The sequence below is a fragment of the Peromyscus maniculatus genome, chromosome 19, assembly GCF_049852395.1.
Source record: "Peromyscus maniculatus bairdii isolate BWxNUB_F1_BW_parent chromosome 19, HU_Pman_BW_mat_3.1, whole genome shotgun sequence".
NCBI lineage: Eukaryota > Metazoa > Chordata > Mammalia > Rodentia > Cricetidae > Peromyscus > Peromyscus maniculatus.
In genome coordinates this window covers 61,802,905-61,826,986 of record NC_134870.1, presented here as the reverse complement: position 1 = coordinate 61,826,986, position 24,082 = coordinate 61,802,905, and the positions used below count along the sequence as shown (strand labels likewise).

General features: G+C 40.9%; 2 protein-coding genes across 9 annotated transcripts in view; one reads left to right on the top strand and one right to left on the bottom strand.

Moving 5' to 3' along the window:
- Position 1: 1 nt before the first annotated feature.
- Positions 2 to 18,156, top strand: Poli (DNA polymerase iota). 7 transcript variants are annotated; one of them, XM_006970094.4, is made up of 10 exons: positions 2 to 160; positions 1,509 to 1,634; positions 3,825 to 3,989; positions 5,660 to 5,812; positions 6,931 to 7,167; positions 9,375 to 9,553; positions 10,305 to 10,396; positions 15,071 to 15,198; positions 15,601 to 15,806; positions 17,071 to 18,156. In XM_006970094.4, the coding sequence occupies exons 1-10, from the start codon at positions 61 to 63 to the stop codon at positions 17,887 to 17,889; spliced, it is 2,205 nt and encodes a 734-aa protein (XP_006970156.1). In that variant the 5' UTR covers positions 2 to 60; the 3' UTR covers positions 17,890 to 18,156. The 7 variants fall into 7 exon arrangements, with proteins under 7 accessions (XP_006970156.1, XP_015856810.1, XP_076411575.1 ...); XM_016001324.3 differs by having other exon boundaries at positions 3 to 160; positions 1,512 to 1,634; XM_076555460.1 differs by having other exon boundaries at positions 41 to 160; positions 1,512 to 1,634; positions 6,981 to 7,167.
- Stard6 (StAR related lipid transfer domain containing 6) overlaps positions 11,196 to 24,082 on the bottom strand; it is a 44,250-nt gene continuing 31,363 nt past the window's right edge. The window contains exon 8 of one of the 2 annotated variants that reach the window (XM_076555466.1): positions 11,196 to 11,469. In XM_076555466.1, coding sequence (XP_076411581.1) covers positions 11,297 to 11,469 — 173 coding nt within the window. In that variant the 3' untranslated portion in view covers positions 11,196 to 11,296. The remainder of the gene's footprint in view (positions 11,470 to 24,082) is intronic. The other variant, XM_076555465.1, reaches the window with a different exon arrangement.

Below are 24,082 nucleotides of genomic sequence, written 5' to 3'. Positions count from 1 at the left end.
TGGGCCGTGGTTTCCTAGGAGACCGTGCAGCAGCTGCTCTGCGGTTGGCCCCCGGTGAAGATGGGGGTGGAGCCCGAGGAGGAAGGCGGCCCCGCGGAGGAAGAAGACGCCGCTCGCGCCATGGAGCCCTTGGACGTGGGGGCGGCGGGCAGCTCGCGGGGTGGGCGGCCCCGCCCCGGTGATGGCGGGAAAGGAAGGGAAGGCTGGGAAGGGCGGGCGCCCGGGGCGGTCGTTGGGGCGCGGCCTCTCGGTCCCGCCAGGGCCTGGGGAGTGCGGGGCACTCTGCCCCCGGCTCCTGCACGCTTGGGCGACCCTGCATATTCCTGCACACATGGGGAAGGGTGCACCTGTCTCCTTGGGGGCGGGCAGGCTTTCCTGACCTCCCGAGGGGGACCCCTGATGCTTCCGGCGGCTTCGAGGCGGAGAATAGGAGGACCTTGGCGTCCCTTTAGGCGTAGAGACCTGGCCTCAGTCCAGGTAGGAAAGGATGGCCCCGGATCTAGCAAGCTGGCTGGAGTCCCGAGGTGACCCACTTTCCACCCCAGCCTTGTGGCTCCAGGCCCGGCGTTGGATTTCCATTCCCTGACCCCCCCCCCCCCAATGAACAGAAAAGTTGTGGCATACGTCTTATTTCCCTACTATCAACATCTCTAATATCTCCTTGATACATATATCAAAATGTCAAAATTAAAGTCAGTACACAGCTAATCCCCTGGAGGACACACTGAATTCAGAATTTGTCAGTTTTCCTACAAATGTGCTTTTCCTAGCCCAGGGTTGCATTTAGGTTGTCTTGTTTGTAACTAGAGAAGGGAGCTGTTCCTATTACCCGGTTTACCACCCATAACATAAACTGCTATTTACTCACTGGCCCCAAGGTATCAGGCACATCCTTGACCCTAGTTTTTGAAATCAGATAACTCTGTTTTTAAACTCGGTGATTAATTATTTGTTGTCTGTTGTGCCTCAGGCACTGTTCTGGGCACTGGGGACTTCAGAACAGGAAATCTTATTCTCATGGGAGCTAAGTTTAGTGTCCTGGAACCCACAGGTTGTGTTGTGCCGTTTAATTATTTTTTTTAAATAAACAGGCCACGTTGAGTAATTCTCAAGTTGGTTGAAAATAACATTGTTACAACTTACTGTTTAAAACTTTCTAAAAAAAAAACTTACAATAGTACTAGCTTTTGTGCCAGTTCATTATTGATCGAGGGTTTCTCCCTTAAATTAACTACTCTGAGGAGGGAAAAAATGAAGTACCTGAAGAAGTACTGGTTAGTTAAACAGGACTGAAGACATTTTTTATTGATGGGGCTTCATGCCTTTATGATTTGTAGATACTTTGGGGTATCCAAAAAGTTGGCATTTGGCACATCATAAAACTCAAGTGGAAAAAACTCTTCCAGTCACTGTACATTCTTTTCCAGATAAAATGTTTTAAGGATCTGTTAGTTGCTCACTGATGATAAGCAGCCTGAATATATTTGTTTCCTTTGTGTATTGTGCAGCAGTTTTTGATCGAGGGGTGCCAACACGAATCTCTTCATCCAGAGTCATAGTCCATGTGGATCTTGATTGCTTTTATGCCCAAGTAGAAATGATCTCCAATCCAGAATTAAAGGACAAACCTTTAGGTAATCCATATTGATGGTGTCTTTGTTGGGTGGTGATAAAATGAGCTTCAAGCATGATTTATTTTTTTCCCCGATTTATTAACCATATTAAGACTGTTCTTGGAGTCCATTTTTAGGGACTTGGTTGGCAGTCGTATTTGCTCTGGTACCAAGAGTGAGTGTACCAAGTCTTGCCCCTTTAATAAACGTGACCACACTAGCGTGGGTGGTACATGCACAGAAACCAGAATGAGCTCTGAATAGATGTCGTAGCTCCCCTCTGTAGGCATGTGCCTTCAGTAAGGAAAACAGCCTTTCCTTCATGCCTGTGGGGAGGATCTTTTAGTGTAAGCATAGAGGGCAGTGCTTGCTTCCTGCTTTCATCTTGGGCCTGGCTGGGTTTTCCAAGTCTTCCCTGAAGAACAAAGGGATGACTAGGTTTTAGTTCTCTGAGGTGAGGCTAAATCTTTAAACTTTCCCAAGAGGTCAAGGATTTAAATTAGGAGATCAGGTTTTTTTGTTTTGTTTTGTTTTGTTTTTCCTTCTGAAATCATTTCTAGTTAGCACAAGATGCCCAGTAGTTACTTTGTACTAAAAGGTATTGAATGATTAAGATGTAGCAGTAGTGGTTATCCTGAACTGAGGAGTGTGAGTGCTCAGTCAGCTTTTATTTATAAGTGTGCAACCAACTCAGGCCAAAACATGCTGTGGGGAGTCCTTTTAGCTAAGGAGTTTACCAGTCTGACCTTTTTATGTACTTACTGAGACTTTTAGGCATTATCAGATATGTGAAAGATGTATCTGCAAAACGAATTTTGATTTGTCTTTGTATAGATTTTTTTCTTTTCCATACATTCTACATACATAGACGAATGTGACTTACAGTGTCATGAAGCAATCAACTTGTGTAAAAAGAGAAAAGCAAATCATTTTAGCAATCTTAAATGCCTGGTGATTTTTTTTTTAATGTATTCTGTAGGTAGTCATATTGATGTCAGTTTTTAAAGGAAGCCCAAAGTAATTCCTCATGGTACAAATACAAATTATTATGAGCTATAGTTCATTGCTAAGGTTCTTAGTGGGACAAGATCTCTTATGATTGCTGCAGTTTGGCTCTTAGAATATTGCTTATATTCATTGGTGGTTTGCTCAGAAGATAAATGAGTTTTTCTAGCAGCAACCCGTATTTAATTGTTCTTTGTTATTTTCATTGGGCTTATTGTTTGGTAAACACACCCGAGTGTATTACATGACAATATAAATTAATTGGGCTTTGAGTTGTCTAAAAAAGACTCCTTGAAGGATTTAATTTGTTTTATCACTGAAAATTCCTTAGAGTATATTGACTTAATGATAATTTAAATTTGAGAAACACAGCTTCCCTTTTGTGTATGAGTAACTGCCCATATTCTTCTATGCAATTTCTGCTACAATTATTCTGTGTTTTCTTATTTAATACAATTTCTTTCTTCTCTGATTGGAAAAATCTAAGGATAAAAGTTAAGATACAGGAGAATAAAATTGGTATTTTATAATTTGTAAGTGGGAGATAGCTCAATAACCTGATGTTTCGCTGGGTGGTAGTGGCGCACGCCTTTAATCCTGGCACTCAAGAGGTAGAGGCAGGCGGATCTCTGTGAGTTCTAGGCCAGCCTGGTCTACAGAGCGAGTTCCAGAACAGCCAGGGCTACACAGAGAAACTCTGTCTCGATAAAAAAAAAAAAAAAAAAAAAAAAAAAAAAAAAAAAAAGAGCAAAAAAAAAAAGGAAAGAGAATGAAAAGAACAAAAACCCTGATTGATGTTTCTTAGAATTTTGATAGAGGTTGTTGTTCTTAACTCAGATATCTTTTCGTTCTTGTCAAATCCCATTGTGAGCTGGGCAAGGTGGTACAATTCTGTGATCCCAGCCCTTGCAAAGGGGAGGCAGAGGTGGAAAGAATACAAGTTAGAGGGCAGCTTGGGCTACACGGTGAGTTCAGGGCCACTGTGGAGGGTGGGGAAGTAGCAAAGCCCTGAAAGCTCTGGACGGAGCAGTGGTGGAGTGCTTGACCAGCATGCGCAAGGCTGTGGGTGAGCCTCATTGCTGCAAACAGCCACAGCAGCAGACGGTGGCTACCACCTGCGCTGTTACAGCATCAAACCAGGAGACTGTATTTTAACATGCTCAATTCGACTTCATTTCCTCAGGTGATACTTAATTTTTTTTATAGGTGTTCAGCAGAAATACTTGGTGGTTACTTGCAACTACGAAGCCAGGAAACTTGGAGTTAAGAAACTTATGACTGTCAGAGATGCAAAAGAAAAATGTCCCCAGTTGGTCCTCGTGAATGGAGAAGACCTGAGCCGCTATAGGGAGATGTCATATAAGGTCACAGGTACAAGTTAGTCGCCGCATATTTTAGCATGTGGGATTATTATTCACTATACAAATATTGCTAATAAAGTGCCATGTATCTAGTACTTTTTTCCTAACACTGTAAAAAAACATCAGGCCTTGCTCACTTCAAAAATGATTAAGGAGTTGGCAAGATGGTTCAGTGGATCTGTGCTCTTGATGTTAGGCCCCCCCCAGCAGGAGTTCCATCCCTGGCACGCACATGATAGAAGGAGAGAACTGACTTGGGCAGGTTGTCCTCTGACCTCCACACATACTGTAGCGTATACCCCTCTGCCCCCACCAGATAAATAAATGTAATAAATTTTAAGTTATATAAGAAGGTAGCTTTATGTGCTCCAAAATAATTAAATTTAATACAAATACTTAATTTTGTAAGAAGGTATCTTTCAGTATTATAGCTGTGGTGAGAAAATGAATAGTTGAATGTAATTTAAATTCTGTTACGAATACTATTTTATGTAAGTAACAGAAAAATGTAAATAAAATTTTAAAATATAAAATGAAAATAAATAGTGTGAAGAAAGATATTTTTGTGCATATGAAGTTTATGTGTTTGTATATATGCATGCACACTAGTGTGTGTGTATGTGTGTGTGCGCCAAAGGTCAATATTAGTGTCTTTTGTTACTGTCCAGTTTTTTAAAAATATATTTGGTATATGCGAATGCCATGGAACTACTGTACTTTTCATCATCTAGTTAGAAGAAGATTCAGGGGTAAGTAAAAGTGACTCCAAAGTTGTAATTAGTGATTAGTTTTCAATTTAATTTCAGAATTGATAGTCCTTTTGAATTCATTCTGAGTTTTGGCTCAGAACATTTTAATGGCTAAATCTTGCCTTGATGCTAGCGATTTAAATTTTTGAAGGTGATGTTACTTCAGCTACTTTATCCTTAGGGAATGTACTGAAGGAAGGATTCATCAAAATACTTCATTGTAGTGTATTTTCAAAACTAGTTTTAAATGTCATTTTGTTTAGTCTATTGCAAGTGCTTGTGGGAAATATAGCTAAAATATATTATCACTTGGTTATACTTTTCTAAGATTGTAATTTATTGCTTGACATCCACTTCAAGATTTTAACTACTTCTAAGCATGGATTTTTTTTTAAAAGTATACTACAAATTAAAAAAAAAATTATAGATGTGGAAGATTGAATTAGATGTATTACTGTGATTAATTATCCTGGGAATATTATTTCTGGATTTTTTCCTTTAATATTGCCTCTACTCAAGTCTGTTAACTGAGGATGTTATCAAAGGTTGTGGCACTGGGCTGGACATATGGCTCAGTGGTTAAGAGCACTGGCTGCTTGTTCCAGAGAATCTGGGTTCAACTCCCGGCACCCATATAGGTGCTCACAACCATCTGTAACTTTAGTCCTAGGGGATCCAGTGCCCTCTTCTGGCCTCTGCAGGTACCAGGTACAAACATGGTACACAGATGGACATGCATACAAAACATGCAAGCATATAAAGCAAAAATTTAAGTTAAAAATTAAAAAGGTGTGAAGCTGTGTTACATATGTATCATACATAAGGAATACACATTTTTATATGCTGTATTTGGTATTTTAATAATTAAACAGTGAATTCTGTTCTAGTTATAACTTAATTATATCTGTGCTCCAATATTATTTCAATTTAGAATTGTTGGAGGAATTTAGTCCAGTTGTTGAGAGACTTGGATTTGATGAAAATTTTGTGGATCTAACAGAAATGGTTGAGAAAAGACTCCAGCAGCTTCCAAGAGATGAGATTTCGTCAGTGACTGTGTCGGGCCATGTTTACAATGACCAGTGTGAGTGCTTCCTCCCCGTTCCCATCGTGACCATAACTGTGCACTTCCCATAGTCAGTGAGGTCGCTGACAGATGCGTGGCCTTTTTGGAGGTATAGTCCTGTTTAGTATCTAAGACAACCCAAATGTTGGTCAGCAGGGTGGAAAGCCAGTAAGATTCCAGATACATCGCTGTACAGCTTTTAAAGCTGATGCAGACCTTGCTGTATAGAACAAACACATCAGTGTATAGAGAGCTAGATTTTATATTTCAAGTAAAAATTGCCTCATTCCTCACTACTTTTTCTTCTTCTATATAAGTGACTTATTGAAATGGGTCTTACTATGTAGCCTGGCTGGCCTGGAACTTCTTTGTTGACCAGGATAGCTTTGAACTCAGAGATCAGCTCGCCTCTGCCTCCCAAGTGCCTGGCTCTACACAGATTTAAAACCAATTTCTTTCCAATGAGTTTAGACATTGGCAGAATCATGGCGTGAGCAGTCTTGTCTGTTATAGACAAACCAGTTATTATTTTGGCACATTTATTTTGTCTTTTCTCCCGACTGTGCGCTCGCTCCGAGCTAGGCTAATCAATGAGCTATGAGGGAGTAAATTGCAGGCTCCGTGACAGTCATCCCGGATTCTTTGAGCATGAGCCCTAAAGGATAAAAATGGGTCCATATAACAACCATTCCATACCAAAGAAAACGTGTCAATAATTTCCCTATATATAATGTCATAAACAGATCTTCTAACTTGTGAGCCAGTCAGACATGGGTTTCATTAGGGTGTTCAGGTAATGCATGAATACATATTTATTTCTTGGTAATATGAAAAATACACATAATTTCTTGGTAATACTTATTTATTGGTAAATGTGAATAAAAGTTTTATGCACATCAGCGGAACTTTTTTTGAGCGGTGTTTTCATAGTCTGTTAATGATTAAGCACTTCCAGCATGTGTTCATTATCACAGACCCTAGGTATCTGATCACTTTTTAGAAACCTATGAAGAACTAAAGAAACAGGTAGAAGGGTGGTGGGGGATGGGGTGGATACAAACAAAATCCTGGGCTTGTTAAAGCTTTTCGTGGAAAAGACAATGAGTGTTTTTGTGGTAATAACATTGTCATTATAGCGGTAAACCTGCACAACATCACCCACGTGAGACTTGTGGTTGGATCGCAGATTGCGGCGGAGATGCGGGAAGCCATGTATCATCAGCTTGAGCTCACTGGCTGCGCTGGAGTGGCTCCCAACAAACTATTGGCCAAGTTAGTTTCTGGTGTTTTTAAACCAAATCAGCAGACAGTCTTGTTACCTGAAAGTTGTCAAGATCTCATTCACAGTTTGAACCACATAAAGGAAATGCCTGGTAAGACAAATACATTTGAAGACTGTATATTTATTGGCTTTGCTGTAGTTTCTTTAATATGCATTTAAGTCCTAGAGGCACACACTTGGCTTTTGGAGAAAAACCAAAAAACCTGAAATGTTTTCTGGAACAAATCTGTATGAAGCTCTATGTGAAAGTACTTTTCCATGTAAGGTTCTGAGTGGTGCCCTGGAGCCATATGGTCCCATATTTATAGTCTCCAAACATTTCACAGAGAGGGGAGTTCATTGTTTGCAATGCCTCTTTGTAGTAGGTCTTTCTCATCGGACTTCCTTTGAACCACCAGCCCCCGAATAATGATGCAGAGACTTATTAATTATGCAAGCTTGGCCTTTAACTTAGTCTTGTTCCCAACTAGCTCTTCTAACTTAAATTCCCATTTCTATTAGTCTATATTCTGCCACGCGGCTCTTTACCTCTCCTCCATTCTGTATGTCTGACTCCCTGGCATCTCCGTGAGCCTAGATTCATCCCCCTGAGTTCCTCTCTCTGCCCGCCTAACCTCTCCTGCCTATCTATTGGCCATTTACCTTTTGATTAAACCAATCATAGTGACACATCTTCACACAGTGTAAACAATATCCCACAACATCTCTTTGTGGACCTTATATGTATAGTAGCACAGTGAACTTCCAGAAGCTTCTAGGCCAACCCTTTCATTTAAAAAAATGTTTTTGTGTCTTCCGTATTTTTGTGTGTATGTGTTTGTGGGTGTACAACTGTGTACCGAGAGGTCAACCTCAAGTATCTTTGTCAATCCATATTTTTTTGGGACAGTGTCTCTCACTGAACCTGAGCTCATGGATTGGTGGGATCCTCCTGTTTCTACCTTCCCACGTCTGGGGTTATGGTTATGCACCAGAGCTCATGGCTTTTTATGTGGATGTTGGGGGTGTGAACTGAGGTCCTAGTATTAGTGCAACAAGCACTTTACCTAACTGAACCTTCTTCCAGTCCCCGAGTTCCTCATTTTAAAGACAAGTGACCTACTCAGGAGTCATGGACAGATAGGCTATTAATATTAATGAGTATGTTAAAGTTCATTTTTGTAGGGATTTAGGAATAAGATGGGAAAATGGATTTCTGAGACAACAGAAACTTCACCCTCCCTTTTTAGACCAATGTTGGTATGATTTAATTTGTTTTATATCCTGACTTACCTTCTTGAATACAGTATAATGGAAATCTTGAGTTTCTTCCGAAGAAGCACGTTAGATGTTAGTTTGTAATCAGCAGAGATCTCTATACTCATACAAAACATTCTTGCTTGAATTAATTTTTTAGTTAAGGTATCTGTGTTTTGTTTTGAAACAGGGTCTCATGTAGCCCAGGCTGGCCTGGAACTTGCTGTAGCTGAGGATGGCCTTGAATTACCGGTCCTCTACGGCTACATCCTGAGTTCTGCAACCACACCTGGTTTCATGCAGTGCTGGGGATAAAACCCAGGCCTTCCCGGAAGCTAGCCAAGCACTTGGCCAGCTGAGCCTGCATCCCCAGCCCTCAGCTGTGCTTCTTGTACATTTTACCTTTTCTCTTATTCATAGTCTTTAATTCCGCTGTAAAGTGATCTGTCACTCCATTTTAATAATTCCCCCTACATGCTTGTTTCCTGCACTTTACTGCTTTTACTGGGAAAGGAAACCAGATTATTATTTTTAAATGAAATAAAAAAAAAACATTTCATAGCTTATTTCTCCTGTCCATAAAATATGACTAGTTTAATGGAGTTTGGTTAGCAGGAAAATTTTTGCATTTTTTTTTCTTTTAGTTTGTCCTGGATGGCAAGTATTACTTAGCGTGACTGCGGGTTCCTGGGTAGTGTGACATTTATGAATTTGCCTGGCAGTTCTAATTGTTGCAGTGCAGTCTTTTTTTTTTGCATACATGAATTATTACTTAATTTTGAGTTTTTCCACAGTATCACATCACAGGCTATAAAAAGTATGTTTTATTCAGACAGAACACAGTGGCTATTTCTTAAATGATGCTACATGCTAAGAAGGCTTCAAAGAAGTTTGTATAACTCGTGAGCCCTGAGTGGGAGAAAATCAATGTATTTTGTAATGAGGTTTGATCTTAGTAAAGTATTAAGGACCTTATCATATGGTGGAAACATTATCAATATTTAGAGTAGTTTTATTTTCAGAAGCAAAGCCTCGGTAACACGATGCATTTCTGTTGTTCAGGTATTGGCTATAAAACTGCCAAACGTCTTGAAGTACTGGGAATCAACAGTGTGCACGATCTCCAGACTTTTTCAATCAAAACATTAGAAAAGGAATTAGGAATTTCAGTTGCTCAGCGCATCCAGAAGCTCAGTTTTGGAGAGGATAACTCTCCTGTCACACCCTCAGGACCCCCTCAGGTACGTACTTGAGCATGGTGTTTACTTTATGAGGTGCTGGCTATGATGCCACTTAAGATAAAGATGTGTGGCTTCAGTATTCACTACCCTAGTTTGCTTTGCTACTTGTACGTGATCCCTTCCCCATGAGAGGTGATTTATGTGAGATCTGAAATTGAAACCTGCCTGTCGGTAGTTTTAAATCGTTACCTATTTTCTTTTTACTACTGCCTTAAAATCCTGACACACACACACAAACATGTGAAGAAAACATTTTTATCTTTTAAAACTATCTTTGTTTTCAGAATAATCCAGCGGCTTGGCGAATGGGGAAGGTATAATTATCCAGTTAGTGTGGGTTTTTTCTTATATGCCAGGCACTTTGGAAAGTGCTCCACATATTTGGTGCATTTAATTTTCACCACAAACCTTGGAGACAGACAGTGCTATGGATTCATACCTTCCTTCCTGCCTCCCTTGCATCCTCTTTCCTCCCTTAAGAGCAGGGCACTGTACCTTCAAAAGGTTAAATAACTTACCCAAGTAGAGACTCAGAGTTTTAGGGCAATAGGAGCCTTGCTGTGGTCCTATAGAGAGACTGGAGTTGGTCCTAATGCTTTCAGATTTCATGACTTGTGCACAGCAACTGCACACACCGAGAGTTAAGGAAAAAGAGAACCACGTGTTAAGTTAGGCCCCAGCATAAGGTGGTAAAGATGATTTGGCGCAAGTACTGTGTTTGAGTTTATATTAATTGATACTTCTGTGGTAGTCCTTTAGTGAAGAAGATACATTTAAAAAGTGTTCGTCGGAAGCAGAAGCTAAAGCTAAGATTGAAGAACTACTTTCCAGCCTTCTGAACAGGTATTTCTCATTTTACCTTGTCATCCTTTACATTCATCCTGTACGCACCACATGGGAAAAACGACCTCACGTTCTGTGTTGGGTTTTACAGATTAACTGTATGCAAGCTAGATCATTTGCTATCAGATTTCTCTCATCACGTGGTCTTAACTAAAATTACCTACTTCTGTTAGTCTTCATTCACACAACATGGTGGTTATGTTGATCTTAAGCCACAGTAGTTACCTGAATGGTTTCTTAGGTATTTCTACTATTCCTAGATTTGTAGTCTTTAGGTGAGAAGGACATTTTAAAACTTCTGTAACTATGGCATAGCCTCTGCTCCTGACATCATAATGACTCGCTTTTTAGCTAAACGGGGAAGATGCAGTAAAGAGGAATTCTGCCCCAGTTCTAACACTCCTTATGTGGGCCTGGGTGTTCCGGTTCTTGATGGTTCAGAACAGGAAGATGCCGAGGTGGCAGTGCAAGAGAAAGCAGTGGAAACCTCCTTTTCCCCCAGCCTCAGACCCTTGAAAAGATGGTGGGGTCAAAGGAAGGGATGGCTGGATGGGGCCGTGCGTGGGTAGATCCGAGTGTGCTCAGGGACTCTGGCCTGGGAGTTAACAATGATGTGTCAACTGGGGTCTAAATATACAAAAATACAACGTAAGCTGAACAAGAAATGTGTCCTGGTGCTCCTTGTTATCTTTGAAATGTGCACTTCTCATTTCTCACAAGAAAATGTTACTCTTCCATCACTTCATCTCCTTAGAAGTATCTCACATTGGTTTAGAGCATGTGTACTTCTGGAATGATCCGAGGAAGACTGGACATATAGAGATGACACAACTTGATGCTTGTCTCAGAAAACAGATGATCCGAAGTTGCCTTCCATATTGCTGTCACGAGCAGCTTGCCTCATGTCTGGAGCAGAGCCATGCAGCTCACTGTTGGCTGCATGCTCAAGGCTGTGCATGACTCAGCTCCAGTGATGTGGCTCATTCTGTTCTGGGGAGTCTGCTGCTGAAACTGGGTCATCACTCCGCCTCGGCTCACGAGTACTCGGAAATGTGTGGCTGTGGAGAAGGGCCCTGCATAGAAAAACCACAGGAAGTGTGTGTTGTATATAAGTGCTTGGCCTTGAGGACTCAATCCTGAAGAGAGCCGGTGCTCTAAACCTCTGAGACACCAGCTGTTAGCATCTGTCCATGTCTTGCTTGCCAGTGCCCCCAACACCACACCACAGCACCTTGTTTTGATGGAGGAGGGATAATAGAATTTAAGTGACTGGTGTAAACATCATTTCATATATCTTGGGTCTGTGTGTGAAATACATTTTTCTTCTAGAGAATCTATTGATTAATCCTATGGGTAGGAAAGGAAGGTAAACTGTATTTTAAAAAGCCATCCTCTGGGCACTAGTTTAAAAATTGCTTTCAGCTTTTTCCTCGTGTCCTGTTGAGTGGACCTTAAGTCCAGTTAGGCAGCTGTTGGCTATCACCAAAATATAAGCACCACCATTACACCATTTCTAAAACATGGCCAGTCTAGTCATAGTTTAAGTTCAACCAGGCTACAGCTGGTTAGCACGACTAGATGCTCCCTTCCCTTGCCAGTTTGCATTGTACTTTCTGATACTGGGAGCGCCACGCCTCAGGGATGAGGCTTCTGGATCAGTTCCAACTCTGTTACTCCCAAGACCAGTGTCCAAAGCGCACGGTGTCTTCAGAAATAGGCCCTTACCATAAAATTCTGGGAGGCAGTCTAGGGAAACAGCAATAGCCTGTATGGTTTTGAAAATTTTGGACTGTCCTGACCAGTAACTTGGGAGGAGGTTTCTCATGCATGCTACTGGAGTTTTTGTTAGACTATGGCTCTTGGGGGCCATCACTGCTCCAAGTGTTATAACGTCTTTAAATCATATATATATATGTGTGTGTGTGTGTGTGTGTGTGTGCATATATATATGTGCATATATACTTTATATAGTTTATGTGTATTGCATATATATATATAATTTTAGGTAAATATAAGATAAGCATATATACTTTATATAGTTTATGTGTATTGCATATATATATATATAATTTTAGGTGAATATAAGATATTTTCCTGTATGTCTTTTTTTTTTATTATTATATCCATTCTCCCCCACCAACTCTTCCGACACCCTCCTGCCATATCCCTTTTAGTTCGTGTCCTCTACTTCTGCTGATTCCCTCAGGAGCCATCTATTGCCTGCAGCTTCCTGTCTTAGGGTTTCTATCACTGGGAAGAGATACCATGACCATGGCAACTCTTAAAAAAAACAGAACATTTAATTCAGGTGGCAGCTTACAGTTTCAGAGGTTTAGTCCATTATCATGGCCGGGAGCATGGCAGCATTCAGGCAGACATGGTGCTGACTACATCTTGGTCAGAAGGCAACTGGAAATGGACTGGGACACTGGGCCTGGCTTGGGCATATATGAGACTTCAAAGCCCTCCTCCACAGTGACACACTTCCTCCAACAAGACCACGCCTACTCCAACAAAGCCACACCTCCTAGGAGTGCCACTCCCTATGAGAATATGGGGGTCATTACATTCAAACTACCACACTCCCCAACTGGGAGAGGGGCTGTGTAACCTCTTCTGCTGTCCAGCCGAGACCACTGCTGTGGTCTTGTGTCTGCAGTCATAACTCTTAACAGCTCATGGCTGCATAGCCCTGCCTGGCCAGAAGACATGATTTTGTAGCCGTCCTCTCCGGCCTCTGGCTCTCACTGTCTTCTCCCTCTTCGGCACCGCGCCCTTTGCCCTGGCATAGGGGTTTTGTTGTTGATGCCATATTTGGGGTGGGGCACACCACAGGCACTTTTAGTCTCTGCACTTTGTCCATTTGTGATTCTCTGAAATGACCTCCATCTGCTACAAAAAGAAGCTTCTTTGCTGTGGGGTGAGAGCTGCATTCATCTATGGGTATACAGGTAAGTATTTAGAAGACAATTAGATGTTATACCAGTTTTTGTTGTTGTTGTCTTGTTTTGTGTTTTTCAAGACAGGGTTTCTCTGTATAGTCCTGGCTGTCCTGGAACTTGCTTTGTAGATCAGGCTGGTCTCGAACTCACAGAGATCTACCTGGCTGTGCTTCCTGAGTGCTGGGATTAAAGGCACATGCCACCACTGCCTGCAACGTTATAGCAGTTAAATGAGATGGTAGGTCTTCCTCTAGGGTTTGTGACCTCTCCAGCCAAAGGTTTTTGGCTGGTCTTAAAGCACCAGGCATGAAGTTCCTCTGTTCAGCAGACTTTAAGTCCAACTTCATATCTAATGCCAGTGAAGGAATGGATTTGCCAATGAGAGTGAGAGCACGCAGGCAAAGAGACAGCCAGCTTCCTTCTTCCACGTCCTCTCTATAGGCTGCGAGCAGAAGGTGTGGCCCAGTTGAATTCAGTCCTTCCTCATCCCCCTATATCCAGGCTTTCTTGTCCTTTCTTCTTCATGTTATACTGTACCCACATGTACATTTGACTAGATTCTGCATATGAGGGAGAAAGTGTGCTTTATTTCTTTCTGAGATTATATGACCTTGCTTAATATTGTATGTCATAAGTTCATTCATTTCTTCCACACGTGTCCCAGATTTTCCTTATCAAGGCCTTTGATTATATGTCCAGGAGTGGAATGGCTGGGTCATGTGGTAGATTTGCTTTTAGCTTTCTGAGCAATCTCCACATGGATTTCCATAGTGGCTGTACCAGTTTGTACTCTCATCAACAGTGGATGAGGGTTCTCCTTCCTACACATCCTTACCAGTGTTTGTTATCATTTATCTTAATTGTAGCCATTCTGAGTGAGGGAAGAGGAAATGGCAAAGTAGTTAATTTACTTTTCCCTGATTGCCAAGGCTGTTGAAATTTTTTCCTTCCTTCCTTCCTTCCTTCCTTCCTTCCTTCCTTCCTTCCTTCCTTCCTTCCTTCCTTCCTTCCTTCCTTCCTTCCTTCCTTCCTTCCTTCCTTCCTTCCTCTCTCTCTCTCTCTCTCTCTCTCTCTCTCTCTCTCTCTCTCTCTCTCTTTCTTTCTTTATCTCTCTCTCTCTCTCTCTCTCTCTCTCTCTCTCTCTCTCTCTCCCTCCCTCCCTCCCTCCCTCTCCTTCTTTCTTTGGAAACAGTTTATTTTGCTTCTTTGCCTAAGGGAGGGAAACAGTCCCTCCAAATGGGGAAGACATGGAGGTAGGAGTGTGAGGTGGCCTGAGGCAGGAAGGAGCATGAGGTGGTCGATCCCATCAGTCTGCATTTAGGGAGCAGAGATGAATTTTTTTTTTTCTAAGTGGGGTTGTTTTCTTGATGCTTTGGTTTTTGAGTTCTTTATATATTCTGGCTATTAGTCCTCTGTTGGATCTATAGCTGGCTAACATTCTTGCTGATTTAATAGGTTGTTTTTAACTATGTTTTGGACTATAAAATAGATCGCTCCATTTCTGATAGCACTTAATTCTGAGTGACTCTCCCATTTTAAATGTCAGAACTTTGCTGTGTTGACTTTGAGATATTTATTTGGGTGTTCTTGAACATGCATTGCTTATTATGTACCGTTTTCTACATACAGATACCATAGTTACCCCATCTGACACTTCAATAAATACGTGTTCTATCATCTTAAAGACATGTTAACACATTTTATAATCCTGTTTTTCCATTTATAATTTTAGAGTATGCCGTGATGGAAGGAAGCCGCATACAATAAGATTAGTCATCCGTCGATATTCTGAGAAACACTGTAATCGTGAGAGTCGACAGTGCCCTGTTCCGTCCCATGTCATTCAGAAGTTAGGGACAGGTATGGGCTGGTTATCTAAGGATGTAATTGGCATATTGAACTCTTCAGAAAGTAAACTTTGAATTAGAAACATGCTACATAGAAGTATTTTCCTATGGCATTAAAAAATTACTTGAATTTTACCAGGAATTAACATTAGGAAAACTTTTTAATAGATAATAAAAGTAAATACTCAGTTATTTACTCAGTAAATACTTAGTTAAAAATATATCCCTATATCCCAGCTTCAAAGGGTACAAAACTATTGTGTAGAATAATAATTATGTAGAATATATTTAGTAAATAATGTCAAATGATCCCAATTTAGATTTTAATTTCTTAATATAAGTCATATAAATAATATCATGCTTTGAATATTATTAAGATGCAGGTGCTTATTATATCCTTCAACATTTGACTTAGGAAATTATGATGCAATGACTCCCCTGGTTGATATCCTTATGAAACTTTTCCGAAATATGGTAAATGTGAAGATGCCATTTCACCTTACTCTTCTAAGTGTGTGCTTCTGCAACCTGAAGGCTCTGAACACTGCGAAGAAGGGGCCCATGGATTTCTACCTAACGTCATCCCTGTCAACCACATCCCACTCTGGCAAGCGCAGCTTTGTGAGTACCCTTACTGCGCCGCTGTGGCGAAGCATGCAATGCACACTTGTATCTAATGCCACTTGGAGATTCTTTGAGGTGTTACTGTTTGAACGGTTCACTTGTTTGTAGTTCCTATCATAGGACGGCCGCTGGCCTTAAATATATTGTAATCCAGGAGGAAAGTGTAACCATCACAATAAAAGGGACAAGCAGTATGGTGCTTCTGTTCAGGAAGTGTTAACACACTTTCTAGAGGAATATAAGAATATTGTGGATTGACTTATAAATATAAACATATCTAGAAATTAACTACCATTGCATTAAGATTGGGATAGTATTATAATAATTGTTAAGCTGTAGTTCAGTGTGTGGGCATTTTATGGTACATAAAACTGGAAGGGAAATTCACATGCAAAAATTTTAAGAAAAGTTGTGCAAACTTAGGTTGTGAATGTTTAAGTTTTATATAAATATAGTATTATGCTTAAAGAAATAATATATTTGGGAGCTGGAGAGATGGCTCAGAGGTTAAGAGCAGGGTCTGCTCTTCCAGAGGTCCTGAGTTCAATTCCCAGCAACCACATGGTGGGTCACAACCATCCATAATGAGATCTGGCGCCCTCTTCTGGTGTGCAGGGACACAAGCAGACAGAAAACTGTATACATAATGAGCAAAACCATTTTTTTTTGTTTTGTTTTTTTTTTGTTTTTTTGAGACAGGGTTTCTCTGTGTAGCTTTGCGTGCCTTTCCTGGAACTCACTTTGTAGCCCAGTCTGGCCTTGAACTCACAGAGATCCACCTGGCTATGCCTCCGGAGTGCTGGGATTAAAGGCGTGTGCCACCACCGCCCGGCTACATATATATACTTTTATTTATTTATTTATTTTTGTTTCTTTCTGTTAAATGTTACCTTTTAGACAAGAAATTTTTGGGAAATCAGCCCGTGGTGATCTCTGCATATATTTTTAATAACATTGTATCACTTTAGGTTATAGACTTGGATGTTGGAACACATGATTGCTGAGGTCCTTTCCTTATATTTTGTCTCCTACTCAGTGCGAGCTAGCAAGCAAAGTATGAATATCATGATAAGCTGCATAGTAGTGTAACTCACTGGGGTAGATTAATCATTTGTAGCTCCTTGGCACTGGCAACCCAAGACTGAAAGTGTGGAGCAGGTTGGAAATCATTTGTGAGACACTAGCTGTAGGAGCACTTCAGCGGCAGTGACATTGAAGGCATGTCAGCCTCCTAAGTTCTGCTGTTCTCCTTGTGTTCTAGAAAGTGAAAGACACTCACAATGAGGATGTTTCCAAGGAGAAAGAAGCCACCTGGGATTGTCTCCCGAGTAGAAGAATTGAAAGTACGAGACCTGGGGAGTCACCTTCGGATGCCACATGTCTTTCTAAAGAAAAAGACCCAAGTGACTTTCCACTCCAGGCACTTCCCGAGGGTGTTGACCAAGAAGTCTTTAAGCAACTTCCAGCAGACATTCAAGAAGAAATCCTTTCTGGAAAACCTAGAGAAAGTCTTCAAGGGAAAGGAAGCTTAAGTTGCCCACTACATGCCTCTAGAGGCGTGTTGTCTTTCTTTTCTACAAAGCAAATGCAAGCTGGGTCCTTAAGCTCCAGAGATGCTACGTTTACTGGCAAGCAGGGGTCAGCTGTGTCTCCCAGTGAGCCAGGAACATCAGGCTTGAGTCCCAGTAGTTCCTCCCATCCATCATGCGGAAAGGATTGTTCCTATTATATCGATAATCGGTTAAAAGATGAACGCATGAGCCAAGGACCTAAAGAGTCTCAAGGATTCCACTTTGCCAATACAAATCCTGCTGTTTCAGTTTTTCATTCATTTCCAAATTTGCAGAGTGAACAACTTTTCTCCAAACACCGCACTGCAGATAGCCACAAGCAGACAGTAGCCACCACCTCTCGTCAAGGACTAGTAGAAAATAAAGAACAAGATTGTGTTGATGAAAAAATTACTTTCCCATCTGACATTGATCCTCAGGTTTTCTATGAGCTACCAGAAGAGGTCCAAAAAGAATTGATGGCTGAGTGGAAGTCGGCTGGAGCAGAGTTCCACTCTGGACATAAATAAGTATGCCCAGGAAAAGGCCCAGAAAGCAAGGGAGTCATCATTCTCAGATTAACTTTCCATAAGCTCTTCTTAATTCAAAACTACCATTCTATGATATAGAAATCCCAACATAAGATGTTCCAGATAAAGCAAAAATGGATGCAGGAAGTAAATTCTAGTACAAAGGGGAAAATATCCATAATGTGATAATGTAAAAAAAATGTTATCTTCCTGTTATTTCTACAGCTGTTTTATATCATTTTGCAATAAAAGGAATATCATGGTCAACAGTAGGCTATTTACCATAAGTTGTGGGACAGATGTTTATGCCTGCATGCAAAATACAGGTTTATCACAGCACAGTATCTCTATGCTATAGGAAAGAACAGAGTTCTTATTTTTTGTTGTTGTTTGTTTTTTTGTTTGGTTTTTTTTTTTGTGAACTGTGCCATATCTCAAGGTCAGTTCATAACATCCAAGTAGGAAATAATCTTGTCAATTTCAGAAAGATAAATATCTCTGGTCAAATTACATATAATTTAACAAGTTGGTTTGGTTTTTGTTTTTGAAATAATATCCTAATATGTAACCCAGACCAGCCTCGATTTTGTGATCTTTCTGCTTCAGACCCCTGAATTTTGAGACCACATCAGTATGCACTAATCAGCTTTTGAAGAATTTATTTTGTGTGTTCAAGTGTGTGTGTCTGTGTCTGTGTGTGAGTCCATGGAAGCCAGAAATGGGCTTGTAATCCCTTGAAGTTGGAGTTGCATGTCTTTGTGAACTAACAAGTATTAGAGCTGGGATCTGAACTCCAGTCCTCTGATAGAGCTGTAAACACTCTTAACCACTAAGCCATCTCTCTATCCCCATCATTTACTTTTAAAGTCGCAATTGTTGATTTTTCACCCAGTTAGAACATACCACAATGCATTTTGTAAACACTGAATGAATGAATGAACACTGTGGCCTGTTACCTTAGGGATTGTAGGTGAGAGAGGTTTGTATGTTGTTGAGCAGTGGTTCTCAACCTTCCTAAGGCTGCCATCCTTTAAAATGGTTCCTAATGTTGTGGTGACTGCCAACCGTAAGCTTATTTTTGTTGCTACTTCAGAACTGTAATGTTGCTACTGTCATGAATCATAATGTAAATATCTGTGTTTTCCAGTGGTCTTAGGTAACCCCTATGAAAGTTGCTTGACACCCAAAGGGTTTACGATCCACATGTTGAGAAGAACCATTGTTGTAGAGGAGAGTGGTTGAAGGAACATTATTTACAATTATTAAGGTCAACGTAGACATCAGGAATGCAAGGGGGTGGGTCTGTTAACACTCTTAACAAAGTCCCTTTCCTTATAGGTGATTTATAGGGTCTAGAAACAATTGATGATGATGTTTAATTGTTTTCATCTCTTGTATATTTGGATGTGATACTAAGATATGTCAACAACAAAGAGATCATTACTAAATGGCGGGTGTTCTCTTTCTCCCAAAGTTATTTTACTTTTCTCTTTCCTGGCCAATTTAAATACAAGATTTGTGATTAAGGATATCTTAAATTTTAAGGATATTTCTAGAATATCAAAGTATCCGTCAGCACTGATTTAGAGGAGTCATCTCAAGGTTGTAATTTTTACAAATACTGTCTAGAGCAGTGGTTCTCAACCCGTGGGTCTCAACCTTTACCTAATCTGCCTTCATCTCCCAAATTCAGGCATATAATAATTTGCACAGTAGTTTGAGATTAGCTAAAACTATTTACCTATTTGTGCTCAAATCCAAAGTTGTTCACCAATCAACTATTTAGAACTAATACAGTATTAACTCACAAGTAGTATTTCACTTTTTGCCATTTTATTTTTTATGTGTTGTTTTTTTAAATTCCATTTTCAAATAGCACGTGTATGTTTTTCAGCATGTATGCATGTGTATCATATGCAGATCTAGTACCTGTGGGGTCAGAATAGGATGCCAGATCCTCTGGAGCTGGAGTTGGTGGTAGGCTACAAGAACAACAAGAGCTATTAACTGCTGAGGTGTCAATCACTCCAGCCCACCGTTTCATTTTTGATTTGGTATGCTGGGGTAGGTACTTGACTATCGTGCAAGGTCTGGAGGGATAAGATTCCACAGGATGGGGAGGCGTGGAGATGGGGGCAGCAGGCTGAGAGACCACACCTTCAAATGCAGACAGAGTCTCTACAAGTGAGGTGAGACTATGAATTCTAAAAGTCTGCTCCCAGTGACATCCTTCCTGCAGCAAGGCCATGGTGACTTAAGTCTTCAAATGCCTGAGCCCATGGGGGGACATTTCTAATCAAACCATTGTAGCTGGTATCCCTGTGCATACCTTAACTCCAGCTTCTAAGAGTGAAGACAGGATGTTTGTTGGGGCTTGCTGCTTTCCTGTCTAGCTGAGAAGTATGAGCTCCGGGTTCAAGGAGAGACCCTGCCTCAAACGAACAGGCGGGGAGTGTCAGAGGACACCTGATGCCCCCTTGTGGCCTCCTTGTACAGGTGCACACACCTTGAACACACCCGCCTATGTAATCCCACAGACATACACACAAAATCTTTAAAAAAATGTATTGTGAATGAAGTATGAGTAACTCTGGCCCTGGAACAGATTCAAGTCACTGAATGAATGACATGTTCTGCTGTGGAAGTGGTTGTATGAACTCTTACAGTCACAGAAGAAAAGAAAGTCACAAATCAGTGTATTTAGTAATTACTTGATGGGTTCACCAAGTTAGTTGATGAAGTTAATTGGCTCCAAAGCTGGAGATATCTCTAGGTATCAGAAATCACAGCATTCTTTGCCTTTTAATTGGATTAGAGGTCTGCTGAATTTAGAAATATATCAGGAGAAATGTATTAGTCATGAGATTGTTAGATACAAAAGCTAGGTAATTGGCTACTAAAGGCCTAAGATAATTCAAGACAATTTCGGCTTTCAACTTTGATGTTGATATTCTGGTCAGTTATGCTCAGGTAGTAGTCTGCAGGACTTTCACTACGGTTTTCCCTAGAACTTCAATCCACTGTTTAGATTATCTTTTATTTTGGTTTTCTTTTTTTTTTTTTTTTTTTTTTTTTTTTTTTTTTTTTTTTTTTTTTGGTTTTTCAAGACAGGGTTTCTCTGTGTAGCTTTGCGCCTTTCCTGGAACTCGCTTTGGAGACCAGGCTGGCCTCGAACTCACAGAGATCCACCTGCCTCTGCCTCCCAAGTGCTGAGATTAAAGGCGTGTGCCACCACCGCCCAGCAATTTTGGTTTTCTTTTAAGGTTATCTTTTTTCTTTGGTATTCTCCATATTTACACTAATGTTTGGAACTGTATATTTCTTTTCTTACTGGTATATAAAGGCTTTCCTATATTGTTCAATTTGTTTTCTGTAGAATCTTAGCTAGTTTTTCAAAAATTGCCTTTCCTAGCCATGTTCAACATAGGGCCTGTGGTCCCTATGAGTCCCAAAATAGCTTTTAATGTGTCCGAACACTTTTGTAAATGACATTGTCATATTGCTGTGTCAAAAGGTTGGACAACCCTGCTAATATTCTGATTGCTCAAATGACAGACTTACATGCTGTGGCTCATGTTTTTTCATTCTTTGGTTTCTCTGAGTAATTTTATCAGTTCTGTCTTCCTATTAACCATGCTTTAGGAGAATCTCCTTAGCTATTAAAACGTTAATGGTTTTAATTCCAACATTGTTTTTAATGCAATTCATTTTCAATATTCCTACTCATTGTAATGCCTTATAAATTCATTTCTATTATTGTAAACAAATATTATATATTCCACTTCAAATGATCTCAGTGTCTTGGATCTTTACAAGCTTCAGTTTGTGGCTGTTGTTGTATACCACTTGGGACTTCTTGAGTAAGTAGCACTGTTTAATCTGTGGACAGATAAGGGACCAGAACTGTCACTGCTTCCATCAGATGATAGGTATTTGGTGTTCTGAGTGAAGTGGTCCCCACTGGGGGCACCACCACCTTGGCATCACTGTAGTTTAAACACCCTGAACCAAGCTGCCGTTTTGAAGTTTTGTGTAGAAGTCAGTTATCGGCTCCTGTCAACCTTGGCTGGCTGGTGCCTGTAGATCTTTTCCAACTGGTTTCAGTTCAGTGACTGCACCCCCATGCGACTGTAGAGGGATTAGGCCTAAGAGGTGTCCCTATTTGGTACAGCAATGAATTATTAATAAGATGTCTGCTTTTCCCAGAACCTATTGCTTGGAGTTAGAGAAACTCTTCATGGATGACCTGGTACCACACAAAATGCAAGTCCACTTAGAGTTTCTCTAGAGACAGGGTCTCATTATGCCTGGAACCCACTATGTAGACCAGATTGGCCTCCAAGTAACAGGTCTGCTTCCCTCTGCCTCCTGCCTACCGCTGGGATGAAGGGTGTGTGCCACTGCTACTTTCTGTTGTATTATTTGGTACCATTTTTCCTTTTCTTTTTCTTTTCTCTTTGTACCTTTCCTGGAACTCGCTTTGTAGACCAGGCTGGCCTTGAACTCACAGAGATCCACCTGCCTCTGCCTCCCGAGTGCTGGGATTAAAGGCGTGCACCACCACTGCCCGGCCACCATTTTTCCTTTTCTGTACTATGGTTTTCCTTACTTTTGTTCTTTTTTAACATCTTGGGGTAGAATTTTCCATTATATATTTTCCTCTACTGATCTGAAATGTAAACATTACTACAAGGGTTTTACTTACTCTTATATTTGGGGCTGGAGGAGGATCTCAGTGGTTAAGAGCACTTACTGCTCTTTCAGAGAATAAAGTTTGATTCCTAGCACCTACATCAGGGTCGCAACCGTTTGTAACTCCAACTCCAGGGGATTCAACACCCTCTTCTGGCCTCCGTGGACATTTGCACACATATAGTGCAAATACATACACTCAGCCACCCCCCCCCCACATGCAATCTTTTTTAAAAAAAGTTTAACATACTTGAACATTGTGGTCGTTTGAATGTAACTGGACCCCATAATCTCACAGGAAGTGGAGCTATTAGGAGGTGTGGCTTTGTTGGAGTGGGTATGGCCTTTTGGGAGGAAGTGTGTCACTATGGGGTGGGCTTTGAGGTTTCCTATGCTCTGAATACTGCCCAATGTCTCAGTTGACTTCCTGTTGCCTGCAAGATGTAGTATTCTTAGCTACTTCTCCAGCACCATGTCTGCCTGAATGCTGCCATGCTCCCCATCATGACAATAATGGACTAAACCTCTGAAACTGTAAGTGAGCCACCCCAATTAAATGCTTTCTTTTTAAGAGTTGCCATGGTCATGGTGTCTCATCACAATAATAAAAACCCTAAGGAAAACATGTAAAAATAATAAATATCTGCTCCCATTTTTCAAACATTGCAAAGATATTGAAATATATTAGTTCTGCTAGTTATTTAATCTCCAAATTAGATAATATTTTGCTGTGGCAAAGGGCATCTGGAAGGCCAGTGACACAGGCAATGAGGAAGACTGTCCTAGGACATGAAAAGACAGACTTTCCTGAAAGACACTGCAAGGTGGCAGTGGGCCGCCTAGAGGACCAGAGAGGGGGGACCATAGTCGAGAATGAGTAGTTATTTTAAATCGGAGGGGCTATTACTTGGTCATATCTTGTGGGACAATTGGGTGGGGCCCATATCTGGGCATTTTATTTTGTTATCAAGTACATTTCACAGCACAACTACTCGAAAGACTGGCTATTTGGGTCGGTAGGGCACATGGGCCATTAGTGGTTAGGCTTCAAGTAATTATACAGGGCATAAATTACTGCAGTCAGGAGCCAAGCAGATGTGGCCTGATTAATAGTGTAAGGAACATTTCTCCTATACCTACCCGCCTTGGCCCTTTTTTTTTTTTTTTTTTTTTTTTTTTTTTTTTTTGAGACAGGGTCTCTACATAGCCCTGGATGTCCTACAATTTAGTATATAGACCAGGCTCGCCTAGAACTCAAGAGATCCACCTGCCTCTGCCCCCTGAGTGCTGGGATTAAAGGTGTGCACTGCCATGCCCAGTTAACTTTCGTTATTTCATTTTGACATAATATTACGCCTTATTCCCATTTGTTCCCCACCCAACTTCTCTGCTTTGTGCTCCCCCAAGCGGGCTCCCTTCTCCTAGTGAGTTCACCTGCTTTCTTACTGTGTGCTTCGTTACCCTCTTTGTCTTCACATTCTCCCACCTCCCTAAAGATTTC

Excerpts from the sequence above, each read along its gene's own strand:
- Poli (XM_006970094.4), top strand. The coding sequence starts at position 61 with ATGGGGGTGGAGCCCGAGGAGGAAGGCGGCCCCGCGGAGGAAGAAGAC. Across the intron at positions 5,813-6,930 it reads CCATGTTTACAATGACCAGT|CGGTAAACCTGCACAACATC; the intron begins GTGAGTGCTTCC and ends TTGTCATTATAG. Across the intron at positions 7,168-9,374 it reads CCACATAAAGGAAATGCCTG|GTATTGGCTATAAAACTGCC; the intron begins GTAAGACAAATA and ends TCTGTTGTTCAG.